The 27,065-nt window shown below is 37.3% G+C and overlaps 1 protein-coding gene across 3 annotated transcripts in view; it reads right to left on the bottom strand.

Annotated features, from left to right (window-relative positions):
• LOC307164408 (neural cell adhesion molecule 2) overlaps positions 1–13,688 on the bottom strand; it is a 209,434-nt gene extending 195,746 nt beyond the window's left edge. Inside the window, exon 1 of one of the 3 annotated variants that reach the window (XM_079881230.1) lies at positions 13,436–13,688. In XM_079881230.1, coding sequence (XP_079737356.1) covers positions 13,436–13,487 — 52 coding nt within the window. In that variant the 5' untranslated portion in view covers positions 13,488–13,688. The remainder of the gene's footprint in view (positions 1–13,435) is intronic. The other 2 variants (XM_079881231.1, XM_079881232.1) reach the window with 2 other exon arrangements.
• Positions 13,689–27,065: the final 13,377 nt, after the last annotated feature.

The following is a 27,065-nucleotide window of genomic DNA, read 5'->3' as shown; positions in this document are numbered from 1 at the left end:
TTGACTGATAGCATTATTATTATTATTATTATTATTATTTCAAGATTTCTAAAGATATCATGCTCTATCGTGAATTATTTTGGCCACAAAAATCGTGTAGTGAAAAATATGATATTGTGACAGCCATATCTGCTACATTCACCATTCACTTTCATTGTACAAAAAGTAACATTCTGTGAAATGTCTTCATTTCTGTTTCATGGAAGAGGTTGTATATAAAATGGTATGAGGGAGGAAAATACAAAATAACTTTCCATTTGGATGAATAATTGCATAAATAAGAAATTAGTAAATTATATATGCAATACGGGCATAACCTGACAAGCACAAACCCACACACAAATGCAACTCCACACAGTCGGATTCTAATGACTGTATGACTGCGAGAAGTGATGTCATTACAGTCTCATCACGTTTTATACAAATGAGCAAGCCATGAAGAATGTGCAGAAAAATAAATTAGCAGGATTGGTACTTGAGATTCAATGGTGTGCTCAGCATTGTTTCCAACACAAAAGCATGAATTAGGTACACACTTCTGAAAAGAAATAACTACAGCTAAGCTAGCCCTAAAACTTGCTTCACACTACTGTAAGAAACTACTCGCTCATCTGTTTCAGGAGTGGAGACTGCACCTCTGAAAACAAGCAAACAAGGGAAAGAAGAGGAAGGCAAGAAGAATCCATCAGCTATTTCAACAGCAGGGGAGATTCATCTCTGTTGTGCAGTAAAGAAACACACAGGCGTACGCAAACACACACTCACACAGGAATAGCATATGGGAGCAGGCTCAGAGAGTGCGACCGAGCAGATGTGGATTTGATGGCGTTCAGTTGCTCAGTCTGGTGAAACCTAGAGGCTGTGTGGTGGTGTTGTGTCGGTGTCAGCAAGATGAGCTACTGCAATATGCCCCAAGTCAAATTCAAGCTCTGGACATATTGAGTGAAAATACGCTCACGTCTTCAGGGCCCTGCTCGATTTGATTACAACGATGCGTATGCCCAGCTCTTGATATTGAACTGCAATCTATCTAAACTGCAAAAAGTGAAAACCTACCAACTATTTTTACCTGATAATAGCCCATAATATTTAGTTTTGTTGGTGTATATTTAGGTTGATTCAGCCTGAATCAGCCATTTTAAATAATATATTTGACTAGAATAAAACCAGTTAACTTAGATGTTTTTATTGTGAATATTTAATTGCGCATTCTCATTTCCCATGTTTTACATGTACATACTTTGCTGTCATTTAACAATAACAATTTTTTTAAAATCTATTTATAATGTAAATTATAATGTAAAATTTACTTGTAGCATTTGAAACTATTTATTTAAGTTTTAATGTTTTATTTTTAACTTATTTAGACCAAATAATACACAATTTTAAACAATGGACAAAACATGAAACTAATTATCATGACCAAATCACCATTTTGAATGGTGCATGGAATCCAAAGTAAATAGTAGCTCTAGAGCAAAACCAGTTGACACACTACCTTACTTTACTTTTACTTTACATTTCATGGCATAGTCAGGTACCATTCCCATCTCATTCACACTTCATCCTCCTGACTCTTATTCACCTCCCCATCATCAACTTTCCAATTTTCACCAGAACTTCTCTCGCACATTTGACACCTGCTAATCTCACCATATCACCGCTCCCCCCCTTTCTGTGCTGTTTTGATCCGTTCTAACAGCAAAGCCTCCTGTGGCTCACTAACAAGCACCCTCCTGCTCTTAAAGATCACGAGTGCTCCAATTTATTTCTGCCATAACACATCTTGCAGCACTGATATATCAAGCAACGATCCTACCGATGGCCTTTCTCTCCACATCGACCACTTTATTCCAGAGCAGTCGCCTTCCTCTTCCTCTTTGGTCCAGCCAAGTTCACTAACACGTTCCTTTTCCTTGCCACACTCTCACTTCCCAATTCCCTCATTCCCTGTGGCCACATGACCCTTCACTTTTTCTCTGTGCTGGCCAGCACAGCGCGCTAACAGGTGCCCTACCCGGCTAATTAACAGTGTGTCCCCGAGTGGCTTTGGGACGGCTCATTTGCACACGGTGGGAACCCTTTCTAATTGCATTTTCAGCAGGCTGATTAAAACCAAGCCATAAATCACTTACTGCAGCTGACTTTGAATTGAGCCATCAGGCTTGGCAATGTGAAAACAACACTAGTTTTCCACCCAGTATGGCATATGTCACAGCCACACAGTTGCGTAGGGCTGGATCTTTGAGATACAGCTACACTATAGAAAGCAAATATCATTTTGTTGCCCACTTTGTAGATTTAATTAAAGAGGGATCTACAGGAATTGATTCAGTTGAGGCATTTGCACTCGAGGAGATAAAGAGAAGGGAAAAGCAAGAGAGAATGGACAGAGGGGAAAAAAAACTGCCATCAGATACCTCTTACTCTTTACACAGCCTGTAATAAACTAGGTCTGTCCAGATCCATTGTTAATGAGGAGGCTTTCCCTGGTGCCAAACTTTCAGTTCGTATAGACACACACACAAAATAAAGGCTCACCACACTTATTAATTTAAAACCATGGGTGTCACAACCTATAAGACGTATCTCACCAACTTGTCATTAAAATATCAGAAAGATCAGCGTTGCATTTGCTCAATTCTTCTTACATGATTTTACCAATCAACATGGCAAAACTGCTAAAACTGGAAAGTTAACAAGGAATTAATACAAATGTACCAAGTCATGTTTCTTTATAAAAATAAGTTACCTTATTTTTACCTTATCCAAACAACACGTAGCAATTAACAACGTGACCAGTGTAGCCCGATTCATGAACAAATGATTATTATAAGCTGTTTTTTTTTTTTAGTGAATTGGCCTAAAACCCCCCAGCATGACCAGAGTAGCCTGATTCACATAACAAATGACTATTATTAGCCGTTTTAAACAGAATTATCATTTGGATATATTTGAAAAACTGCCCTGTATAATTTACAGCATTGGCAGAGAGATAATTACTTTCATAAGAAAAATAGAAATATAAAACTGAAATATATTCAAATCAAATCAGAATCGAATCAAGATCTTGTGAATCAGAAATAAAGTGAATCAGGAAATTTCAATAAGTACAATAACCAGTCCCAATTCAGGCACAATCTACTCAATCAAAAAAAAAAAAAAAAAAAAAAAAAAAAAATCAATCAGTGGTTGAAACTCTTATGGCTTGTTGGTCATGCTGTAAGCTTTTGTTTCAAATGTGAAGGCTCCACATTTCAAATACATACATATACATACTAGAGCCCGACCGATATATCGGCCTGCCAATATTATCGGCCGATATTAGGTATTTTCCAAACTATCGGTAATGAATATTTAATATATAAAATATTTATGCAGGTTTTTTTTTACCTTAACTGAACAGCTTCGGAGTCACTGGAATGGTTATATGACTTTTTTCAAATGCACATGACAGGAGGGAGAAGATGGGAGGGGGGCGAGTTGCCAACTAGTTTTGACGACAGTGTTGTCAAATATCTATTCCGAAGCTGTAGGGGGAGCTCTATAGAGAAACCCGCGAGCAAAAAGCAACACTGCATAGCGCTGCTTTAAAATAAAAACGGACGAAACACCCTTCAACCATGTTATGAGTGTTGGCGTTGCATAGTTTGTCCACCTGAGGGCACAACACCAGCTGATCCAGCCAGATTCAGGCAGAGCAAACATCCACAACTGAGATCATCTGTGAAGTGTGTTCATGGTAAGTTGGCAACTGTCACGAGACATACATTGATTGAATAACAATTAAAAGAACATCCCCATCAGTTCTCTTAACTCAAATAAGCATGACAAAATTCATGACTGCCATGTCCAGTTTTGCCGCTGTTACATGTAATCCGACATGCTTGTAATTACGTTACGTTGTTACAGTATAGTTGACTGACTGTCGGTTTAACTCGGACAATGTGACTGAATATGTATTTCTTTAATAGCGTGACAGTTATAGCAATGAGACGTATCATCTCTACCCGGCCCGTTATTTTGAAAAAGTATGTTTTACAATCATTTGCAGAATTACGTTATCTAGCATATCTGTAGTTCCAGTCCCTGCATTGTAAAACGTAAGTTAGACACGCGAGGAGTGAACATTTAGACAGAGAAAAAGTATCAAACATAGCCTGTGCATAAAAGTTAGCTTTTATTGTTTAATAATAATACAAATGATGATGATGATAATAATAATATTAGTTGTTATTGTGTTTTTGTTCAAAGGACTTTAAGTTTCATATCTTAAGTTTGTATTTTTATGCATTTTATTTATCAGAACTTTAATATATTTTGATGTTCCTCTGTTCTGTTGTGACGATAAAACAAACAAGTTTATTTTTAAACTGCATTATCGTATTATTTTCCTGCTAAATAACTACAAATAACTAATGTCAGGGAAATCTGTTTATGTTTTGTTACGCGTTTCTGGATTTTTTTTTTTTTTTAAATATATATCGGCCGATATATTGGAATATCGGATTTTTAAATCACCAAATATTTGTATCGGTATCGGCCTTAAAAATCCTTTATCGGTCGGGCTCTAATACATACATACACACATTTTAACAAACCAAAATCAAAGCTGTGAAAAGCAGGGAGGGCTCAGCACATTATTGCATTTCCTTGTGATTTCTGAGAGTGCTGTGAGTGAGAAAATGCCACTGACAACCTAAAGCAAAATACGGCAAACTTAAAATTGCAGCATGAACAATGCCACTTTTTAAACACACACAAAATGACTGCTGATTAAAGACATTGACAACCAGTTACATAATACCTTTTGAAAACCTAACCTAATATTAAAATAATTATTAATTAGTCTAATACTATTCATCTTCATTACATTCAAACGTTCAGGCATGTACCTGCGGCGCTGATAGGCCTATATCTGCTGCACAAAATAATAAATACAGCTAGATCTATATCCGGAGGATATACTATTATTAAACTATTATATACAGTATATTGCAATTATACCATTTAGAGCCACTTTGCCCAGCACTAAAACTTGCTCAATGTTAAAAAATTAGACATTAGACATAACAGTATGACTTTCTGTAAAGCTACTTTGAAATGATGTGTATTGAAAAAAGCACTACACAAATAAATTTGACTTGACAGGAATAGAATCGACTGTAGCAAATGACACCTATGCTTACAGCCAATCGCGCTGCTGTGTAGCAAACGTACCAAAGCGTGTGTATCTTGAACAAAGACGCTGCAGGCAAATATTTATAATCAATACGATGATTCCATATAACAAGTTTAAGACTTACGCGCATCACATTGCAAAACAAAATGTGTGAAAACGATTACGAAAAGCTATTAAAGTAGCACCATAGTACAAAAGTGAGAAGACAGTGAGAATCAAAGCTACTGCCAAAAATAAATAAATAAACACACCAATCAGATAAACATCGACAAGCTCTCCGTAACGCATTCAGAAACACATCCAACATTACGAAAAGCAGCCCTATTCTCACAGACACACCGACCCTTAGGTACATTAATCATTAAAGCAACAACTGTCACATGATATGACTTATCTGTGCTTTAAATAATGATCCTCCGTGTGCGGCACTGCACAGACAGTGGCTGGCCATGAAAGCTTTCATCACAGTGATGAAATGTTCTTCGGTTGTACTGTGGCAGCAGGGCCAAACAGAGCTTTAATCATTCATTTACTTCTCTCAGGAAATACATATCATATTTACTCCTTAAAAGCAGCTATCGATGTTCGTCTCGCATGTCACTGCAGTTCTGAAATTCGGGGCCACGCAAATATGTTTAGAGGTCACTTTCCAATGTCAAACTGCATTATCACTAAATGCGCTCACAGACCTGACTCTGGTTATAATTACATAGAGAGTTTGAGAGCGCATAGGGATAAAATAGCATTGATAATGTCCTCTACATATCTCTATTTGAAGCTAAACATATTCCATATCACAATGACTTCGGGGAACAATATATTTTTTTATATGAAGTATCCTATAGAGTGTGATTGAGTCAAGCTTCTCCAACAATACATTTGCATAATTCGCAGCAACCCAGGCAATAATAGGTTTAGCATTAATGGTCGTTTTTCAGGTTGATATGGGAATGGATAAAAATCCTCCCAACGGACCATAAACCACAGCAGCCCAGAACAGTGTCTGAAGTTCAACATTGTACAACATTTCAGGAGACATATTTTCATAACACATTCTTTTCATTCAGTTCTGCTGGTCTTTCTCGCTCTATCACTCACTCGCTGTTCTAGGAGATAGACTGGCACCTCTTAAAAAGGTTAAGCAGTGCTTTTGCGTTTCAGGGGGATAATGCAAGCTGATTGCTGAATACACTTACCACAGTGCCATTCTATTGCAGAAAATGAATCATCACACTACAGGTTCAAGGTAGACGTAGTGGTTGGAGGCCAGGTTTGTTTAATACATATATTTTTAAATAGGTTTAAATGTCTGCACAAAATGCTAGAGAAGAATACAGCACAATGACTTGACATTTCTTTTGAGTTTTTCACTGGGCCCTGTGGTGAGAGAAATATTTTTTTTTAAAGTGCAAAATGTTCCATGTAGTCTCTTAAATAACATGAACTCATAAAAGCTTTGATTAGCAATAAAAGAATTCGAATAGCATTTTCACGTCACACCTCTCAACTCCCCAAATGTATTTCAATGTCTATCAATTTGCATAATCAGTTTGTGAATTTCATTTGTCACAAAAAAACATAAAACCTGTTCAATTTTAAAACCGTAAAACCAGTTTTACCCCAAAATGGTCTGATAAAGTCTCAAAGTACAAATGTTATCTATTATCTCATAAGGAAAATTAAGCAATTAATATTTGTTGTCTTAAAGTCACAATGCAACAGAAATGGTGCACAGATTTTTTTCCTCCTGTTTTGTCAGATTATTGAAAAAGGATTCTGGATGGGAGTCAATTGTAAGGGGCATTTCACCGGAAGGTCGAGTTATGAAATAGGTTAAAAGGTATGAGTTATACAAAAACTTGAAAATTGTTCACAATAAGATCATTAAGATAGATAAAAAAAAATGTTCCATTTCGTGCCAACTCTAAAGAGCAGTGTTCTTCAACCCTGCTCCTGGAGGACCCCCAACACTGCACGTTTTCTTTGTCTCCCTAATCAAACACACCTGATTCAACTCATCAGGATTAGGGAGACAAAGAAAATGTGCAGTGTTGGGGGTCCTTCAGGAGCAGGGTTGAAGAACACTGCTAAAGAGCATTAAAGACAGATTATGTCAACGCCATATCTCAAAACAAATATGTTCTCCTCACACTTGTCTTTAGCCATAATCCTTCTAAATGTTTGATGCAGAGTGCCAGTTGTTTGAATTGGTATAACTGTCACATAGTGTAACACTCTCGGAGTGGTTATGGATATGGCTATATGAGACCTAAGCCTTACAGCCTTGCACAGCCTATGCTCATTTTTTTATTCTTTAACTTTTTATGGTCTCAATTCATCACTGTCGTCTAATCTAAATGTGGTGTACACTCGCGAAGAGGATGTTTGCTGCCAGCACTGTGCCCCAGGGAGAAAAAAATACAGTGGACTGCAGCTCTCCAGAGTCTCTTTCCTCTCGTATCTGACCACTAGAACCAATTATCTCCAAAATGTCCCAGTCTGAGAACCAAGCCATTTTTTAAATGCATTGGTGGTCTCAGATTCAGACTCACTCAATGTTACAGTTGTAGAAACCACTGAGCAAAGCAAAATAGTGGACTATTTAAACACAAGTCCTTCAAACAAGCACAGTCCTACCAACCAGATCAATATGGTTAAAATATTTCAGAGACTATATCAAAGTCTCAAACCTGCAAAAACTTACTGGCATACAGTATCGTGGACGGTTGAGCAAAAGATCAACCATGTTGTATGCTTAAACTGTCAGAAGCATGCTTGAAAGTTGCAGGAGATAAAAGAACGGCTGGTTTTAATAGGATGTAGCACTGTTGGCTATCTAGAACAATTGAGAGAGAACACCCATTAAAATTAACATCATTTCCTTAACAGTAAAATTGCACTCTATTGTATGGAGTGGCATGCTGACTCTTAATACTTTTTAAATTGATTTTCATATAGAACTCCCGCGGGGGGCAATTCCATTTCCATACGAGCTTGTGTGGCACTCTACTCACTCAATTAATCGCATAATACGATCAATTTCTGCACCAAGAGAAGTCACACACCAGCGTTTTCTCATAAGAACAGCTTAGTGTTTTAGCCTTTTTATAGCATGCTCCAAGCTCTGTTTTAAAAATCACAAAAAACATGGTTAGAAAAATGTAAAGAGAAATGGCAGCATTTTTGATATCTCATTCCCTGAGCCACAGGAGGGTTGATAGTAACACTGGAATTGTACAAGTTTGCCCAGAGCTGGTGATATATGAAACCAGAGAACCCAGGTATTATCTTTGAGAGTGAATACAAGAAGAGGATTCATATCATTGGAATTAACAACAGCCACTATCTTATTAATAGTGTTCAAATATCAAGATGTGTTAAATGTATATTTAGGCTTTCCTATTGGATCATCAGATGTCAAAATGTACTGAACATATACTGTAGGCTACTAAATTCTAACTAGATAACTATAACTGTAAATAAATAAATAAAAATAGAAGGTAGGTTTTCAAAACAGAGGTTAAAGTTAAGGTTAAACTGTAAAACTGCTTTGCAATTATATGTATAGCATTTTCTGTGCTGTTACCAATGCCAAGGTCATGGGTTCGATTCCAAGGGAATGCAAGAAGAAACTTTAGATAAAAGTGTCTGTCAAATGCATACATGTAAATGGCTGTTTAAGCTTATACATCTAACATTACTCCAGTGAGTAGTAAAAAGATGTACCTAGTACAAATTTATTTTATGATTTCCAGTAGGGATGCACGCTATATCGGCCACCATATGTTCATTTTTAATGTTATTGGTATTGGCCAATAAGAAAATGTGGCTGATATATTGAAGTCGATAAATAATGGATTATTTCCTTTAGCTGAGACACTTCACTTCACTTCATGATATGCGCATCCCATGATGGTTTTAAATTGGCTTGAAATATGATTGGAATAAATCTGATCATTTAGATTCATCTGCCAATATATCATTTATCGTTTTCAAATATAAAGAATTATCCGTATCGGCCACAATTTTCACATTGGTGCATCCCTAATTTCCAGATGATGTTTAAAAAAAAAAACAGTAAGAATGAATAGGTGTTGACTTTATACATCAAAATATAGTGCTAGAAGTTATACACATTTTTTATATATGAAAATGTACACTACCGTTCAAAACTTTGGGGTTAGTAAGATTTTAATGAATAATTTATGAAAGTAGTCTCTCTTTTTAATAAAAAAAAACCACCAATATTGTGAGATTTGTAAGTGACATCCCATTGAAAGGCTCCTTCCCTACTTACATTGGCTTTGATTGTGTTTGGACTTATCTAGTGATATTTTCTATCCCCTGACACAGAATTCTTTCGGCATATTTAAACTTTCATTAAGACATTATTAGACTGAGGAAAACAGTCAAATGATGGCCATGGTGATTTCAGATTTTTACTATCCTTGCCTACATTGTAGGGCCCAAATGTACTCGCAAATCCAGACCCACACACACATTCATTCCACTAATTTACAACCACATCCCACAGAAATGCCCTCAGAGAGAATGTTATGGCGTTCTAATCAAACCACTACACATTCACACACCAATACGGCACACAATTCCAGGGCATAAATCTATTAATGCTCCACTGTTAGCATTCATTGGGAGATTTGGAGGAATCCCTTCATTATAGCACTTAACACCTCGAAGGACTATACCCACTGAGACCAGCACGGCACACAATTTATCACTGGGAGCTAGACACACACACACACACACACACACACACACACACACACACACACACACACACACACACACACTGCTATGAGCCAACCTACAATAGCAAAGACCTGAGAGCCAAGAGCTAGAGTCCTAATGGATATCAGCACAGCAAATTGCTCTCCCTCTCTGAAGACAATCCAACTGAAAAAAAAAGGAAAAAAAAAAAAACCCAGTTAAAAGACAGTAAAGCCTTTTTAAGACTACAAGAAGTGGAAGGCCATCCATTTTTTTTAAAAAACGTCCCAGTGGATTTTTAGCAACAGCCCTGGAGGTGCAGCAGGTGTTGCGCAGGGATATAATTCATGAGAACATCAAGCTAAATTACAGTTGAACTGACATCACACACTCAATCTATCAAGCATATATAATCAACAGGGGATTTCACTGATGATAAGCTGATGAACAAGCCAAGGTTCACTGCAACTGTCAGTCACAAAAATCTTCCTAAAACAAGAGAAGCACTAATTAAAGTGGGCTGATGGTTTTTCTAGAAGAGTGACATCATAATGTGTGAATTCTCGTGAAGTACTTGGCTCATATTAAAAGTGTGCAGATTCCCAATGTATTCTTAGTAAAATTCTTAATAGATAAAGTATATGTATATCAATATCCGGCACAAACTTGCTCGAGGCAAAAAAAAAAATTTCATTACTTCAAATCTAACAGTGGGTATTTTAATTAACGTCTGTGATTTGAATTTTTGGAATTAGTTTCTCAAAAGATTCATTCAGTGTCCCTTTCTGCAGGTTGGTGGAGACAAGTTCAGTGTCTTTTTGCATCATGAATGAGTCATTGAATCAGTCAAGGGCTGTTCACACTGACAGCGATTTGCAGGGACATAGTAATCAAAGGTTATTCATTTTCAAAGAGAGTTACACGAGTGGCAAGAGTCAATTTGCGAAAATGAGCAGCAACAGATCCTGCGACTACCAGTAGGAGCCCAGCAAGTGATCCAGTCCCTAATAGAGTTGGATACCACAGCAAAGTAAAGTAGGAAAGACTACTACCAACCACAGTACCGTGTGTGAATCTGAGACCTTGAGTGATTTAATCGCTGCTTTCAATTAACTGTTCATTAAAAACTCTGAGTCGTTCACAAGCGAAACAAGTCTTATAATCATTGTATCAATATAGAACAAGCAAAATAGCATTTTAGTGCATCCCGTGAATGAGCATGGCATTGGTTGGAGTTGCTGAACGAACATCTCGTTCGTTGCTGAATTTGAATTAGAATTTGGAACTACTCCAATTTTAATTATATCCTTCTATGGCAGGAATAGTATGCTGGTATGCGGTTCCAAATTCAGCAACTGTTCTTGAACGAAATGAATGAATGAACAAATCATTTTGTTTGAATATTTGCTAACAAACTCAGGGAGTCATGTCGTTCCTTCAGTTTGTATGAAGAATTAAGAATGTTGACTGCAAGAAGAACTGAAGAGTGTCACAAATGAACCGAAACTCTGTGTTTAGGCTACTTGCCTCACAGACATGAGAAATAGGCATATAGAAAGCTTGAAATGTCTACTTTTAAACAAACCAATTAGAATCGAAAACAAATACTTTCTGATTATGTAATCCAAATGAAAGGTGCATTTCCCTCTATAGGCACGAGTCAGCAACGTCAATTTCATCTTTGTAGTCAACACTGACTCAAAAACACTAGTTTAATAATAAACAATTAAAATGTCTCCTTGCTATTTTATCGACACATTCATAAAAGGCTACTTTTGGCAGGGCTTTGCGGAAAACTTTTTGTGTGCACTTGTTCCGTCCCCCCAGCGGCCTATATAAGTCATTGAGTCTGTAAAAAAAAAAAAGTCAACAAACTGAAAAAAACCCAAAGTTTTTTAGGTAATATGTAATGTAATCTTGTTAAAATGGATTTCAGAAAATTGGTATCGAAGTCAAGGTATCGGTATCAAAACGATACCTAGCCCTACTTAAAAGATTCACTTACTTAACAGAACTACCACCACTTTTAGCAAAAACAAAACAAATTTCTGTTTTCAACTTCGTGTCACGGAATTCATTTTTCTTTCATTTTGGTTATATTCAATTTGGTTTACTTCAATTACTTGCATAGTAGCCTACATAACAAATTGATTTTAAAAGTGGTTGATTAACTTTGTAGCCTATTTGTTGTCAACACGAACCTTTGTACTTGGTGCCAATATCAAAACAATGTCAAATAATGTCCAAATTTTGCAAATCATCATTCACAACAGACTTGTTTGACAACATGTTTCACATTGCCACGCCTTCCCAGCGACACAACTCGGCCACTCTGGATTAATCTGGAATAGAGTTCGAGTTGGTGTTCGAACCTCCACTTGAAGCAAAAACCGTTCACTTGACTTTAGGTTAAGTTGGATCTGCATTTCAACACCCGTTCGCCAAGCTCGCCAAAACGTGGAATTAAAGTAACAGTTTCGTTGTTTAGACTATCTGTTGACTAGCATGTCAACTAGCCTCGCTGTGTAAATCTGCACTGTGCAAACAAAAGCTTGGTCTCTTAAGTTGGATAAAGACTAACCGTCATTCAGATCAGAGGAATGATCTTCCATCCAACGTTTTCCCACTTAATGCATTCCATTTCTTTTCTGGAACACATCGACAGTGCTTGTTGCTGGTGGTCGCGCTTTTCTAAATGGGTTAATATGTAGCGCTCTACCCCCACCTGCCGTCCTGTGAGAGCCAGCCTCTAAAATACATACACATTTCACAAGACTTTAGCAGCTGATGGTCAAGTTCAAAGACGCGCTTGAGTCACTGGAGCTGTGTTTCGAACTATATGACGTGTGTTTGTTATTAACATACAAACAACACATGCACTACGCGCCTCCACCCATAAATGCAACCTTTATTCTGGTTATCTCAAGAAAATTACTCTGCTCAACGTGGACTTAAAAATTATTATTTTTTAATGAAATGATTAATATTAATAACATAAAACAAAAATAAAAAAGTACTATATATGTATTACTATGTAGCCTATGTAAACTCACCCTTTCATGTACTTCTATATAGGTTATTTATATTATAGAAATGTAGTATTTTTTTGACGTAAAAGAAGCAAACAAAGCATGCCATGCGTAATTGTAAAAAGTAACTTTTTTTGTCAGAGATTACGATCAAATGCAATCCATAGCCAATATCTAAATCTAGCAAACGCTAGATCTCCACCAGACCACCTCGAGAACCGTCTGCAAGAATTCTCAAGCCCCACATGAGTCTATGATAACAAGTGCAAACAGAGAGCCTTTGCATTGTTAATAAAAGGTAAGCTTAATCTGTCAAAAGAAATGTTTTCTCCAAAGGGACGTGCCCAAACTGCAAAGCAGCGCACAACAAATCCGCCCCACTCCTAGTAGCTACGTTCCCCTCATTCAGATAGACCCCTTCAGCGAAATGCATGCCTGAGAGCAAGTCTATTTTCTCACACTTCTCATTTTCATCCTCACAATCATGCGTCCATACCTTGGCTGCCACCGACGAGCAATCCGAGGAAACAGAGGACGGTCCGAATCATTTTCAGCAGGTCCTGATGGACAGCGGCCAGTGCTCGAAGTGAGTTGAACGGACGCTGGACGCTGGTTCTCCCTCTCCGCGCGTGTCAGTCGCTGGCGCGCACGAGCTCGCTCACTACTCACTTGCTCACTGTCTGCCACAGACGGGATCTGTTGAGGAGCTCTAAGCAGCTGTGCCTCAATGCAGTACTTTTTTCAAATGCGCCGAACCAGCCCAACCTACCAGCAGCAGTGCATCGCGTCAGGTACAAACCAATGTCCATCATCAGATCAGTCATAGGTATTGATTATTCAGTAGCCTCTCATAAACAGTGGAGTCCTGAAGTCTAAAACCACATTAGAATATACGGTCTCATTTAAGCGCGAAATTAATCGTTTTTTGATTTTGAAAAAAATGTAGGCTACAATAAAGAATGATGTAAAATATTTAAAATCAAATAGGCCTATTTTAGCTTTCAAGGTCAATTATCAAATAAGAACATTTGCGACATTGGTCAACTCATTTGGACAAAAAGTCAGATGTTTTTGCTTCCAATAAAGCTCAAGGTGATCTTTAAGACATTCTCAAGTCATTTTGCATTTTTATTCCAATTTTGTGAAGAAGAAGAAAAAAATGTCACGTGACATGAATGAAATAATATGATCAAGTTCAGTGCATTGCATCATACAGTATCACATGCAGTATGAGGTTCCATATATCCATATACTATATATACGGCATATACAACCTTTATTCAGAGAACCATTTCCCAGGCTCTTTGGCTTGTTTATCTAAGGCAGGAAACTTAAAACCCTCAAAAGACCGCATTGGGCTATTACATCAAGCTACATAAACTTCCTTTAAGGTCCACTTGGGGGTGGGGGGTGTTAAATACAAACACACCTTTTTTTGGGGGGGGGGGGGGGGGGGGTCCCTGTTGACAGGTGTGACTCATAACTTTGCATGGGTCAGAACATGATACTGGAGTAACTAAAGCTAAACCCCCAAAACTCACAGACCACCAATTGAACATACTGCACTCCATTACTCTGTTCCATAATTGCTTTTTTTAGTTCAGTTTTTATTTACTCATAACATTAAGCACACATACACACACATAACTGGTGGCAGGCAAAATATATGCGACTTTAAAAATACCTCCATTTCACCTTGACATAACACACACATTCCCTGCAGAGAGGATGATATTCTGGAGGAGAGGCTTAGTGTATGTTTAGGTAAAGCATGGCTATGGTTCTGTTTACCTGCAGCTTAGTGCTGTTTATTTATCTAAGGAGATGATGCAGGCACTGTCATGGAAAAAAGCTGTTGCATTAAGGCAGAGAGGAGAAGAGCTGTAGCAATGAGCCACACACTATACAAATCTAGAGAGAACAGAATTAATTTGAGGGCAAATTCTGTCAAATATCAATTTCAACACATGATGATTTTGTAGGCTCATCTATAATGTACAGTTAGTGGAGTCCAGCAAAATTGTTAACTCGTAAGTAATGTCTCAGCTACAAGAAGTAGATGGAATGCTTGCAATTTCTAAGAACAAATTCCTGATCACACAGTTGTGCATGCTTAAAGGTGAAAGAAGAGAATTTAGCAAAAAGAAAAGTCAGTGAGTGCAAACAATCACCTTCCACTTTGATAACAAAGGCTTATTCATAGAGTTCCTTGGCTGCAAGGTTTGTAGCCGAGTCTGTAATGATAAGACTCAGCTTTGACTCTATTTTAATGTCTGAATAATGTCCTCAAGGCTGGTGTCCTGCAAGTTCAGTCAGCTGAATAGCCATGTTCCTTTTAGGATCTAAACATTTAATATCTCAAGCAAATCTCTGTTCGGCTCCATGTCGTTCTGTTTCATGGATGTTTTCTGATCTAGAACATAAATAACGGGAAAACAGAATCTATAAAACAGGACCTTCAAATTAAGCAGCAATTTCAAATGGTGACTTATTCATGGCTGCATGGTTTGCTTCTATTGGGACACGCTAAGGTTGATCTTTGAAATACATGCATCCCATTAATGCTTCTGAATGACAACAAATGGCAACTATTCCAATTATCCATGAACATATTTTGAATGACTTCTTTCATTTCCTGAAGGACTGATGGAAATGGACAGAGCTAAATGCATACAGTATTTGGGTGTAATAGTTTCAACAGTTGTTTTCCAAATGAAGTTATTATGCTTATTACGCTTAAAAGCTCCACGATGAAGAGGAAAACCTCTCAATTTCAAGCTCTTCTGCCCCTGACAGACACAACACTTTATAACTCTCCAGATAACATCATTAATGAATATAAGTGGAATGAATACTTTGTCACAGTCAAATGCTCAGCATACATGTCACATATAAAAGGAGCTTTAAACAGGAAGCTGAGACACACAGACAGTGTACTGTAGATACGGGATTAATGAGTCAGAGAGGATGAGAGGCTGTGATTAAGAGGTTCCTGTGTATCACAGACCAGTTCAGAGCATTTTCTCTACCTGTGTGGCTGGAGCAAAGAACCATGAAACAGAATACTGGCCATAGAAAGTTCCTGCAGTACATGCTGGACTAGAGATGAGCCGAAACGTAGAGGTGGAACAAAGTCAGAAATGTTGATTTAAGATCAAATATCCTGAAGGATCAATCTATAATATTATGTCACGTTTCTTTTGGCCAAGGCAGAGGGAAAGTTGAACTGAGAGTTGCAAAGTCATTATATACTATAAATCATCAATTTATTTTTTAACAAGAAATTAATTAAAACAGTGGTTCTAACCTGGTGGTTTTCCTAGGGTCACAGACAAAAGGTAAGGTAAATGTAATTTATTAAATGCACCACAATTACTACATAATAATAATTATTATTTTTTATTATTATTATTTTATTTATTTATTTTTCCTGTGAATTATTGGCTGCTAAGAGGATTAAAACCATTTGAATTCAGGGCACAATTAGAAAACAACATGGTTTTTTTTTTTTAAATAAAATTTAAGAAAAAAAAAGAATTAAACAATATAAATAAATAAACTCTTTATAAGAATGGCATTTCACAAGACGTTAATGCATTCTCACAACATAGAATAATTACGGCTGGCGTGCACGGACCCCAAAAAGTATATTATTAATATTGCATAAACATTATATTATAACATGTATAACTTTTTGGTGTATGTTCTTTGCTTACAAATGTTATGTTAAAAATACTAAATGCTAAATTCCATTTACTTTGATCAGTTTATTAAAGTGCAGTGGCATTCATGCATTTTTATTACTTTTAAGTGAGGCCTATAAAAATATTAAGAATATATGTAGCTTTATTTAATAAACAATGACTGTGCAAACTTCAGCACATAGCCTCTTAGATCCTAGTCAGAATGTGAGTCTGATACTGCCCCATTGGGCTGTGATTAAGAGGCGTGTTTCAACCAAACCAGGAAAGAAAATGCCTCAGCACTCAATTGGATAGACCTACAACCAATAGGCCTATTTCACAAAAATGGCCGCCGAGACCGGAAGTAGGGTAAACTCTTTTCCGGTGAAAGCACTAGCAGTAGCAGTCGGAGAACAGTGGCGGAGACTAAAAGCAGTCAGATCTGTTGCGCACCTTTATGTTTCAACTCGAAAAAGAAACAACCCTATTTATCATTCCACAGCTTTCCTTGCGACGAAATGTTGAAAAGGCGTTGGATTTTATTACACCGCTTTGAAATTCATCCATAAAACCAACAAAAGATAACTGTAAATTGGCTATCGTAAATACTGGTAATCAAAAATAAATTGCTCAAAAAAGAATTTGTAACCTTTGTCCAATTTTGATCTTTTCACATCTCCCTGAAAACTGTCAACAAAACGGACAACATCTGATATATGTACTTTTGGCAAATACATGAATGACTGAGAGAAAACACGCTGTTCACAGTCCATTTTAAGAATGAATGGCGATCGTAGCGGGCAGTGGCGCGACCAGAAGTATCGCTACCCTACTTTCGGTCACGGTCGCCAATTTGTGAAATAGGCCATTCAGAGCAATGGAGTAAGTGACGCATGTTGAGCGACGCATAGTTGTCAACAGAACTCAACTGCACGCACACTGGAAGAAGTAGAAGATGAAGATGAGTGTAAACGATCTTTGCCGGTGTTGTAAAAATAATTTAAGGATACACGCAGTACTTACCAACACGATTATCATTTTTGAGAGAAATAGTAAAGGTGAATGCATACGAACAAGTTCTCCGTTTAGGATTAGAACTCAACAATACAGCAAACAAATCTTATCGCAACTCAAGCGCTCTTTGGTGACATGGGTGATTACTGTTGATCATCTGTCCATCATCGTATAAAGCCCGCCCTGACAATTTGATTGGTCCGAACAGCTCTGGTTCGAGCATAATTGCTTCACAACGGATCAAGTCCAGACCGAACTTCCCGACCTCAAATGTTGTGGGCGGGGCTAAGTTCGGCTGGCATCCAGGCTATAGTCTTCTGCTAGGTATAGTGAACCATTAAATAACTATATCAACTGTTAACTGTTAACTGGGATTCAAGTAATATCAGATTTGTCTAATTTTAAATAAACACAAAAAAATATAGATGAAAAATTAACATCAGTAGGAAATTTACTTTTGCTGTATAAATACATTTTCAGTGATATCTTCCAAAGATTTCAGAATTTTGGAGCTTTTTTTCTCTCTATATATATTGTTGATATGACTAATAAACTAATAAATACACCAATTTTCGTCATGCTAGCATGTGTGGAAGTATTTAAAACTAGTGTGTTGCAACTAAGCCCTCGTTGTGCCCTGCTCTCCCCTATTTAGGCAACCGGTTTTCTCAAATGGTTTGAGTTACCTTAACTCATTGGATATGTCTTTAATTTGTTTTTCACATATTTGAATGCCAAACAATGTATTTCTGTCCACAAATACATTAACATTACTGATTCTTGACATTTGAGTCTTACTACATCATGGTTTCTACTTCAGGGTTTGCGAGCTTCCCTCTTAAATCATGTTGCATTGTTTCACACCATTGCTTGTCAGACGCTGAACTCATTCCCGGCATGTCAGACGTCAGCGGCCCCGTGTCCTAACGGCCTATATGCTCAAAGACAGAGGCAGAGAGCTGAGACTGAAGAGGAGACACATTCATCAATAAGCCATTAGCAATCCTGCATTGAGCATCTGCAGCCGAAAGCTTCTTCTTACAGCCTCATTCACTGTCTATTCATTGATCCTAGCATGTGTTAACTGAGCAGAAACATGGGCGCGACATCACTGACACCGTCACTGAGCCACTGAGCTGGTGATTGGCCGTAAGTGAGGGCCAGAAAACTAGAAGTAATGATAATGAGCTGATGGTTTGTGAGACATTTAATACATCATCTGTGAATGAAAGTATTAGTTAAGTGATAAAAAAATGCAGATAAGAATGTTAATCCCACTGAACATAATGCATCGTTTTCCAAGACATGACTGTCTATTTATGTCAATTACACTCTTAAAAATAAAGACTCTTTATTGACATCTGCAGTTTTCTTCTCTTCTGTAATAATCTTCTTACAAAAATATAAATACATATATTAATAAAAATAATAATATTAGTGCAATTATTCTGCATATTTCATGCTTAAAAAATTACTTATACTTATCACGAGTGGCACAGGGATGGATATATACATAAATATACAGTGCTATGCATAAGTTTAGACACCCATGCTAAAGTTGACTAAAAAGAGGAATAAAAAATCATCTTTTGGAAATTGAACTTAATGCCTTAATTTAAAAAATGAGGAAAAATCCAACCTTTAAGGACACCAATTCTTTAAAATACAGGGTGCATAAGTTTGGACACCCCTATGTTAAATTCCCATAGAGGCAGGCAGATTTTTATTTTTAAAGGCCAGTTATTTCATGGATCCAGGATACTATGCGTCCTGATAAAGTTCCCTTGGCCTTTGGGATTAAAATAGCTGCACATCATCACACAGCCTTCACCATACCTAGAGATTGGCATGGTTTTATTTCAGTTAGCCTAATAGCTGGTTTGATTTGCATTGAGAGATGATCTTATGGAAAGTACTCCATGCCAATCTCTAGGTATGGTGAAGGCTATGTGATGATGTGGGGCTATTTTAATTCCAAAGGCCAAGGGAACTTTATCAGGATGCATAGTATCCTGGATCCATGAAGTAACTGGCCTTTAAAAATAAAAATCTGCCTGCCTCTATGGGAATTTAACATAGGGGTGTCCAAAATTATGCACCCTGTATTTTAAGGAAGAACATTTATTTATTTACGATACATTATTCATTCACAAAGAAAATTGGTGTCCTTAAAGGTTGGATTTTTCCTCATTTTTTAAATTAAGGCATTAAGTTCAATTTCCAAAAGATGATTTTTTATTTAGTCAACTTTAGCATGGGTGTCTAAACTTATGCATAGCACTGTATATATATATTTTTTTATTTATCATCACAGAGCTGATACAACTATGTGCAAGACATGCTAGACAGACATATGGCCAACCTTAAATACACTAACACACCATATACACACACCGTACAAAAATAGGCTAACCAGCCTGAACACAAACCTTCTAAGAATTTCTTTTGACACTTTAGACATTTTATTCTGTGGAGGGATGATGTGTCAGACTTAAAAGTATAATTTAAAAGTTAAATTTTACCACATATAATTAGACCTAATTAACTATGATGGGCAAATAAAAAGATGTTGGCAGCCTAACACACCAATTATGATGACATTTTCTCTGGCAGAGATTGCATTTATTTTATCATGCTCTTTCCTTTACATCTCAGAAACTAAACCACTGCAGCACAAGGTTTTTTTTTTTATTTTTATCAGTCACATTTTTTCTATATATATTTTCCATTGAAGGCTTATCATTCCGGTCACTCACCATGTCTTTCCTCAAATGACACTTGGGAGTTTCTGCAGCCAGAATACAAGCTCTTGAAGATCTGTCCATCTCTGTGGCAAAATCACTTTTGCACAGATGAATTAATTTAAACATCAATCCATAAATTGGTAATAAGTCCATCTTTGGATGAACCAGCCTGCACTTGATTCACATTAATTGTTCACATATTGTTCGTAGAGGGTGTTAAAGGGTTAGTTTACCAAAAAATGAAAATTCTGTCATTAATTACTCACCCTAATGTCATTCGAAACCCGTAAGACTTTCGTTCATCTTTGGAACACAAACAAAGATATTTTTGATGAAATCTGAGAGCTTTCTGTCTCTCCATAGACAGCTACGCAACTACCACTTTGATGCTTCAAAAAGTTCATAAAGAGATCACAAAACTAATCTATATGAATTGAGTGGTTTAGTCCAAAATTTTATGAAGAGACACTATTGCTTTATATGATCAACAAATTGAATTTAGGCTTTTATTTACATAAACATTCATCAACTCACACATAAGTTGTGGTAAACCAAAAGGAGCTCAAGCATGTTCGCTTGACGTGCGAGAACCAGTGAGGTACATTCTCGTGTTGTGCAGCACATTTGAGCTTCTGTAAGAGGTTTGTTTCCGCGGGTCAAGGAGGTTCAGTTGAGCTTATGTTTATGTTTGCTGATCAATGTTTATATGTGAATAAAAGCCTGTCATACACATCTACAGTACATCTCTATCTGCACATTGCATGTACTCCTATTGTATGAATTAAAATCATATTTAATTGAACAACAAATTAGTCAATGTTAGCCATAGTGACATTTTGGGTAAGTATAAAGGTTGCAACAGCAATGTATTGCCTAATAATGCAGCCTTGAAATTTCAAACCCTGGCTACATTTGTGTGAGCTGGAAATGAGTTTTTTCCGTTACCTTCTCAAAAAGAGATTTGGACACGTTGTAATGTTTATTTTAGCACAAAAACATACAGGTTGCATTTCTTCAAAGGTTGATTTTGGATCCTTGTGAAGTCCAACTCTTTTTCATGTTTCTTTTTTCATGTCTTTAAAAAAAAAAAAAAACAGAGCTCTTTGTTTTGATGTTGAGCTGTAGACTGACATTTATAAGAGAGAGAGAGAGAGAGAGAGAGAGAGAGAGAGAGAGAGAGAGAGAGAGAGATAGATAGAGAGAGATTGGATGATTTGATACTGGTAAATAAACAACACTGTGATTAAAAAGACTTAGCAATGTCAGTGAGATTTTGCCTTCTCTCAAAGGCTAAATGAAAATTGATGAATGACCTGCAATTTAATGCGTACAGAATTACACTTGAGATTCAGGCACTTCTAAACTCTTTGTCAATGAACCATTTATAATAGTGAAGGTGTTGTCAAGTGGACAGGTTAGATTTGCTGAGACTATATTTCCTCCTACCTCACAAAGCACAAACTCCAGCATTTATGGAAATGTAATTCTATAATAATCAGCCATTTTGTTGTACCCTATAATGGAAGATGTTGTAGGCTATCGTGTTGGCAAAGCATTTCAAATCGATCATAATTAGAGATCATACACTTCACCATTCATCCCAAGGGACAAAGTGTCACATGCACATTTCTGATATCATCTGAAAAATTCCAAAAAGTGTCTCTGAAATGCCACAGAATGAACCTACATGTGTTAAAATTACAGATAAATCCAGCATCGTCTGAAAATTAACACAGAAAACCAATGTTCACCCTGACTTAACATTGAACAAGCCGTTTATCTCTCTTAAGATCATATTTAATACATGCACAGCAATAATGCTATAAAATATTTTTTTCTGTGTGTGTTTTTGAAATTTTAAAAACAGGGCTACAACAGTGATCTTATCCTGCAGGATAAGGCCACTGTTGTAGCCCAGTTTTTAATTTTTTTTTTAAAAATCTGTCTTCCGTGTAACCTTAAGACTCTAAGTGGTGTTGTTGGAGGACTCTGCACTAGCTCTACTAAAATAAAGGATTATTTCTAATAAGGATTATTTCGAATTATTTCTAATTTACATACTGTATCACTGTTGTAGCCCAGTTTTTAAAAGTTTTTAAAATCTGTCCTCCGTGTAACCTTAAGACTCTAAGTGGTGTTGTTGGAGGACTCTGCACTAGCTCTACTAAAATAAAGGATTATTTCTAATATACAGTATCATGATACTGTATATTAGAAATAATCCTTTATTTTAGTAGAGCTAGTGCAGAGTCCTCCAACAACACCACTTAGAGTCTTAAGGTTACACGGAGGACAGATCCTCTTTACCATTTATTCCACTGTATAGTGGATATCCACAGATTTTCTTCCTTTGGTTAGTGTTCATTATAAAAAGAAGCAGCACTCAAAAGTAGTTATGACCACAGACTGCAAAAATAAGAGTCTAACCAGAGGAAAACTTCACAGCTAGACATTTTGTAAGCACATACTGGACACAGAGAACTTTTTTCTTATCTCCAGTCGCGATTACTTCATAATTAATGTCTATGGATTCGTATTTATCTTTTTTCATTTGTTTTTCAGCGAAGTTTGAGCCTCCAGCATGTGCTGTTTTGAAGATAACAGTGCACAGCTATAGACACAAGCATGGCAGCCCTTTATTCTGAAAATGGTTTTGTTCTTCTTTCATGCCTACATAATGATGATTTGCTTTAATAGGGCACAAGAGCGGTTGTCCAGCGATCTCCTTTACATATCTCCACATGTTCCTGGATAACGTGATCCAGTTCTACTCAACTGCCATGTCCATCAGCCACAAGATCTTTTGATCCCTGTGATGTGTAATTAACACAGAACCAGATGTTGCCATCTTTAATACATGGCATTAATGTACTTAAGAAGGATTTACTAAATTGGGGGTGTCAGCAAGATGCTTCCAGAGACCCAAACTAATTTCTTTGCATAGACTGATGAAGCTAAAAATGTCTCCCTCTGTCCATCTGTTGTTGAGGGTCACGGCCTAGCTCTCTCTACCATTGCTAATGCTCTTAATTTTTGCCCAGCAATGTCTTTTCACTACATTCACAGAGAGTTTAAAGGGCCAGAGGTCCCATAAGCTCACAGCAGGAGGCAAATCAGCCTGAAACCTCATCAATTAGAGGAGAAATGGAAAACAGGCACAGGGAGGTGCGGCGAGAGGGTAGCTGTAAGCATTGCTAACGAATAATGTCAGTCTTATTGATGGAAATTCAAAGAGAGTACCAAGGTTATGATCTGTGGTCAATCTGGTTTTAGAGGATTTGGACAGTGGAAAAACTTTTGCATATTTGCAACTCACTGTCAAGCAACTTCATCTGAGATTTAAACATCTGCCTCCAGTGGGTGGAATGTTTATGAAATAGTTCACCCAAAATATACACAATTCTATAATAATTTACTTACCCATCATTCCAAGCCTGTATGCTGTTTCGATTTCCATTTAACACAATTTTGAAGAATCTTCATGCAGCTCTTTTCCAAACAACAGCCATGTAGTTTCAGCACCTAAAAAGACCAAAAAAATACTCCACGTGTTATATATCATGTGTTATGTTTTATATGTGTCATACAATAGCTTTGTGAAGAACAGACTGAAGTATGGTGTGTCTTAACGGTTATATGTAGGCTCCAAAATGTTTGAAATAAATTGGAAAGTGTATTAAAAAACAGTGAACTGTCAGACTAGCTATTTCAAACATTGATCTTGTTTTTTTGACACACAATATTATAACAAAACAAAGCTTTGTGAATCTTTGAATCAATTGAACAAATCAATTGAACGTCACCTCTTGTTGACGTTCGAAGTATTGTCAAAGAAAACGGAGGCTAGCTCGACCCTCCCTCCTACTCATCCCGTCCCCTCCCCCTCCCTTCTGTGCTTTTCCGATGTAAATTCGGGACTTTGCATGTTTCTTCTCCTTTTTCCCTCTTCTTTGCTATTTGTTCATCGGAACGTCGTCTCTTTGGTCGTGTGACGGCCATATCAAAATTCAAGAGAATATAATTCTAACATTAGTCATTGTCCTTGGGACATCTCTCCTCTAGCTAACTTCCCTCTTCATGCTTCTCCCTCCTCCACTCCCCACACCCCCCTTCATGTGCATGCGCACTAACCCCCAACCCCAAATCATTCTTGTCGGTTATTGGCTGGAACACTTGTTTCGTGGTCCAGGTTGGGCCAGTTTGTTTTTGTTGCCGTTTGTGGAGCCTGGGCTGTCTACAGAGACCGCGTTTTTTTACAGTGTGTTCAGGGGACATACAGCTAGCGGATAGTGAGGAGATGTTTGCTGGATGTGACAAAAAATGTTTCTAAAAAATGTGTGACATCGCTTAGAGCACTTATAAATTTGATTACAACTTGATCATTTAAAGACTACACTACATCTTTTTTTTCCAATCTGTTAAAGTTTCGGATCATATTTTCAGCTATTATTTTCTTTCTTTCGGCTAAAGGTCAAAAACAGCATTTTATGGCATTGTCATTGCGGACTGCGTCCAAAATCACATACTCTCTTGAGTAGGTATTTATTTTGAATAAGTAATTACTTCAAGACAGCTAAAAAGTGAGTTCTATACGAACGTGTGTAGTATGAATGTAATCTGGACGTACTACATTCGCCATGTTGCCCTTATCACATGACCAACCAGCGTCAGTTGCATCGCGTCCCCACCATTCACAAATCCTCCCCCGTGGCCTCAAATAGGAAATAGTAAAGTGTCCATCGTATGCACACTTCAGAATCTCGTCGGAAGAAGTATAGGTCATCCAAGTACTCTTTGTCTACTCTTTAGGACATTATTGAGTACACTCATTCAATCCCACATTGCATCACAATAATGCAGCCGATGTACGCTCAATGGCTGTTTGACTTCGCTCACTCGTTTTTATTCACTCCTTCAAGTGAATTGCATAGTGGACTAATGTAGGGAATAGTGATTGAGGGTTTAGGGGGCGATTTCAGATTCAGTCATAGATAGCTTGTATTTTTGACCTCCTTGGTTTTCAAGTAGTTTGTCATGAACAAACACAATTGACATTTATCCTGATGTCTTTAAGGGAATATGGATTTGGAACAACACTAGTGAGCAACAGTGAGTAAATATTGACATCATTTTAATTTTTTTTTTTTGGGGGGGGGGGGGGGGGGGTAATTATTTATTTAAAAGTTGGGGTCTTAGATGATAACAGCTTTAAACAATTTGACAAAACACATTCAACCACAAAAGAGTTACTCTGAAAGAATCTTTTTTTCAATACACCATGCTTCCAGAGTTACTGTAAATAAGCAGAGGGCGATCTGTAGGTCAGACTATCTGGTTTATGGCCAGTTTGTGCTAAAGATTGCAGTGACATGCCAGGGGCAGTGCTGCAGGCCCAGCACCTTTCCTGTTCTCCTCTGAAACCCTGCTGTGTTCAACCTTTCACAGGTCATCGACTGCTGCTGTTAATTGTTTATTATCCTTGATGTTTTGGAGTAGTAGCTCGGCCCTGATTGATGGCTGTCTCGTCTACAGAGTCATATAAAGATGCAGAAAATGGGAGAGTGGTGGAGAGGTTGTGAAACTGTTGGGCAAAGACAGCTTGACTATAGCAGAGTAAAAAGGAAAGTGACATTATTTGGATTTGAAGGCACTGGGTTTGATGTACTTTCTGAAAGGCCCTTTTAAAGGTCTGTAAATGTCAAAATAGCAGAGCTGTGTTCAAAATATTCTGTAAACACATCAGTGCTGATATCCAAAGGCACAGATTTATTTTGCCTGTAGGAGCCCCTCATTTAAGTTTTTTAAAACATCAAACGTTGTATTTTGTTCCTTTTTAGGGCCTTTTGAATTTGGTTCTACTCTTTGTTCAGTGATAACAAATGGATGCCGACTGAATTCGGCCAATTAAATGAGCTCAGATGTCAACTTGTGAAAAGAATCGTCATTTCGATCTGGGTGACCTTCATCTCTTTGGGCTTTGTTTTGGGGCTCTGGCAAGGATGACCTTTTATCATCATGCCTGTATTCACATGCTGTAGTTATCTTATCTCATGCATACAGACCAATAGTGTAGGGCTGCTTCAATACCCTTAGTCAAGAAAGAGTGATAATTTACAATTTTTTTAAAGGAAAGAGAGACAGTGTGGAGTGATGAAAAAATACTGCAAACCCTCTGCCATCCCAATGAAATAAATATTGTTTCTCTGACTGAAAACAGGGATGTCCACTTATGGTTGGCCATGTACAGTAGCAGTGTTCCGTGCACAGCTTTTCAGCAGCTTCCCTGAATCTTCAGCGCCACTGATTTCATTTACCTGAGTTGTGAATGTGAGTTTGTAGTCTGTATTTAATGTGATGCACGATGCGTGAGAAAACAACATTACTACCACACAAATAGAGCAGCTTATTCTGATCCCCGAACAAATTAATCTTATGATCTAGTTCTTTTCAGTGAATCAAAAGCATACAGTGCGGCCCATGTAGTCTGATTCCAGAATGGTTCTTTTTAGTGAATTAAAACATACAGTGCACCAGTGATCTGTACAGTAAATGATAGCCTAGGTGTGTGTCTCAATCAGCTCCCTAGCTACCTATGAATCAGTAAATTGTGTACACTAATTTGGGTACTGGTAAGGACAGTACGGAGGACCCTGGCTCACTACACATTGGGACCCTGATGGTGACA

This window comes from Squalius cephalus (assembly GCF_949319135.1).
Source record: "Squalius cephalus genome assembly, chromosome: 9".
In the NCBI taxonomy this organism is placed as follows: Eukaryota; Metazoa; Chordata; class Actinopteri; order Cypriniformes; family Leuciscidae; genus Squalius; species Squalius cephalus.
The sequence above is the reverse complement of the archived record's forward strand: the minus strand, read 5'-3'. Positions and strand labels throughout refer to the sequence as shown.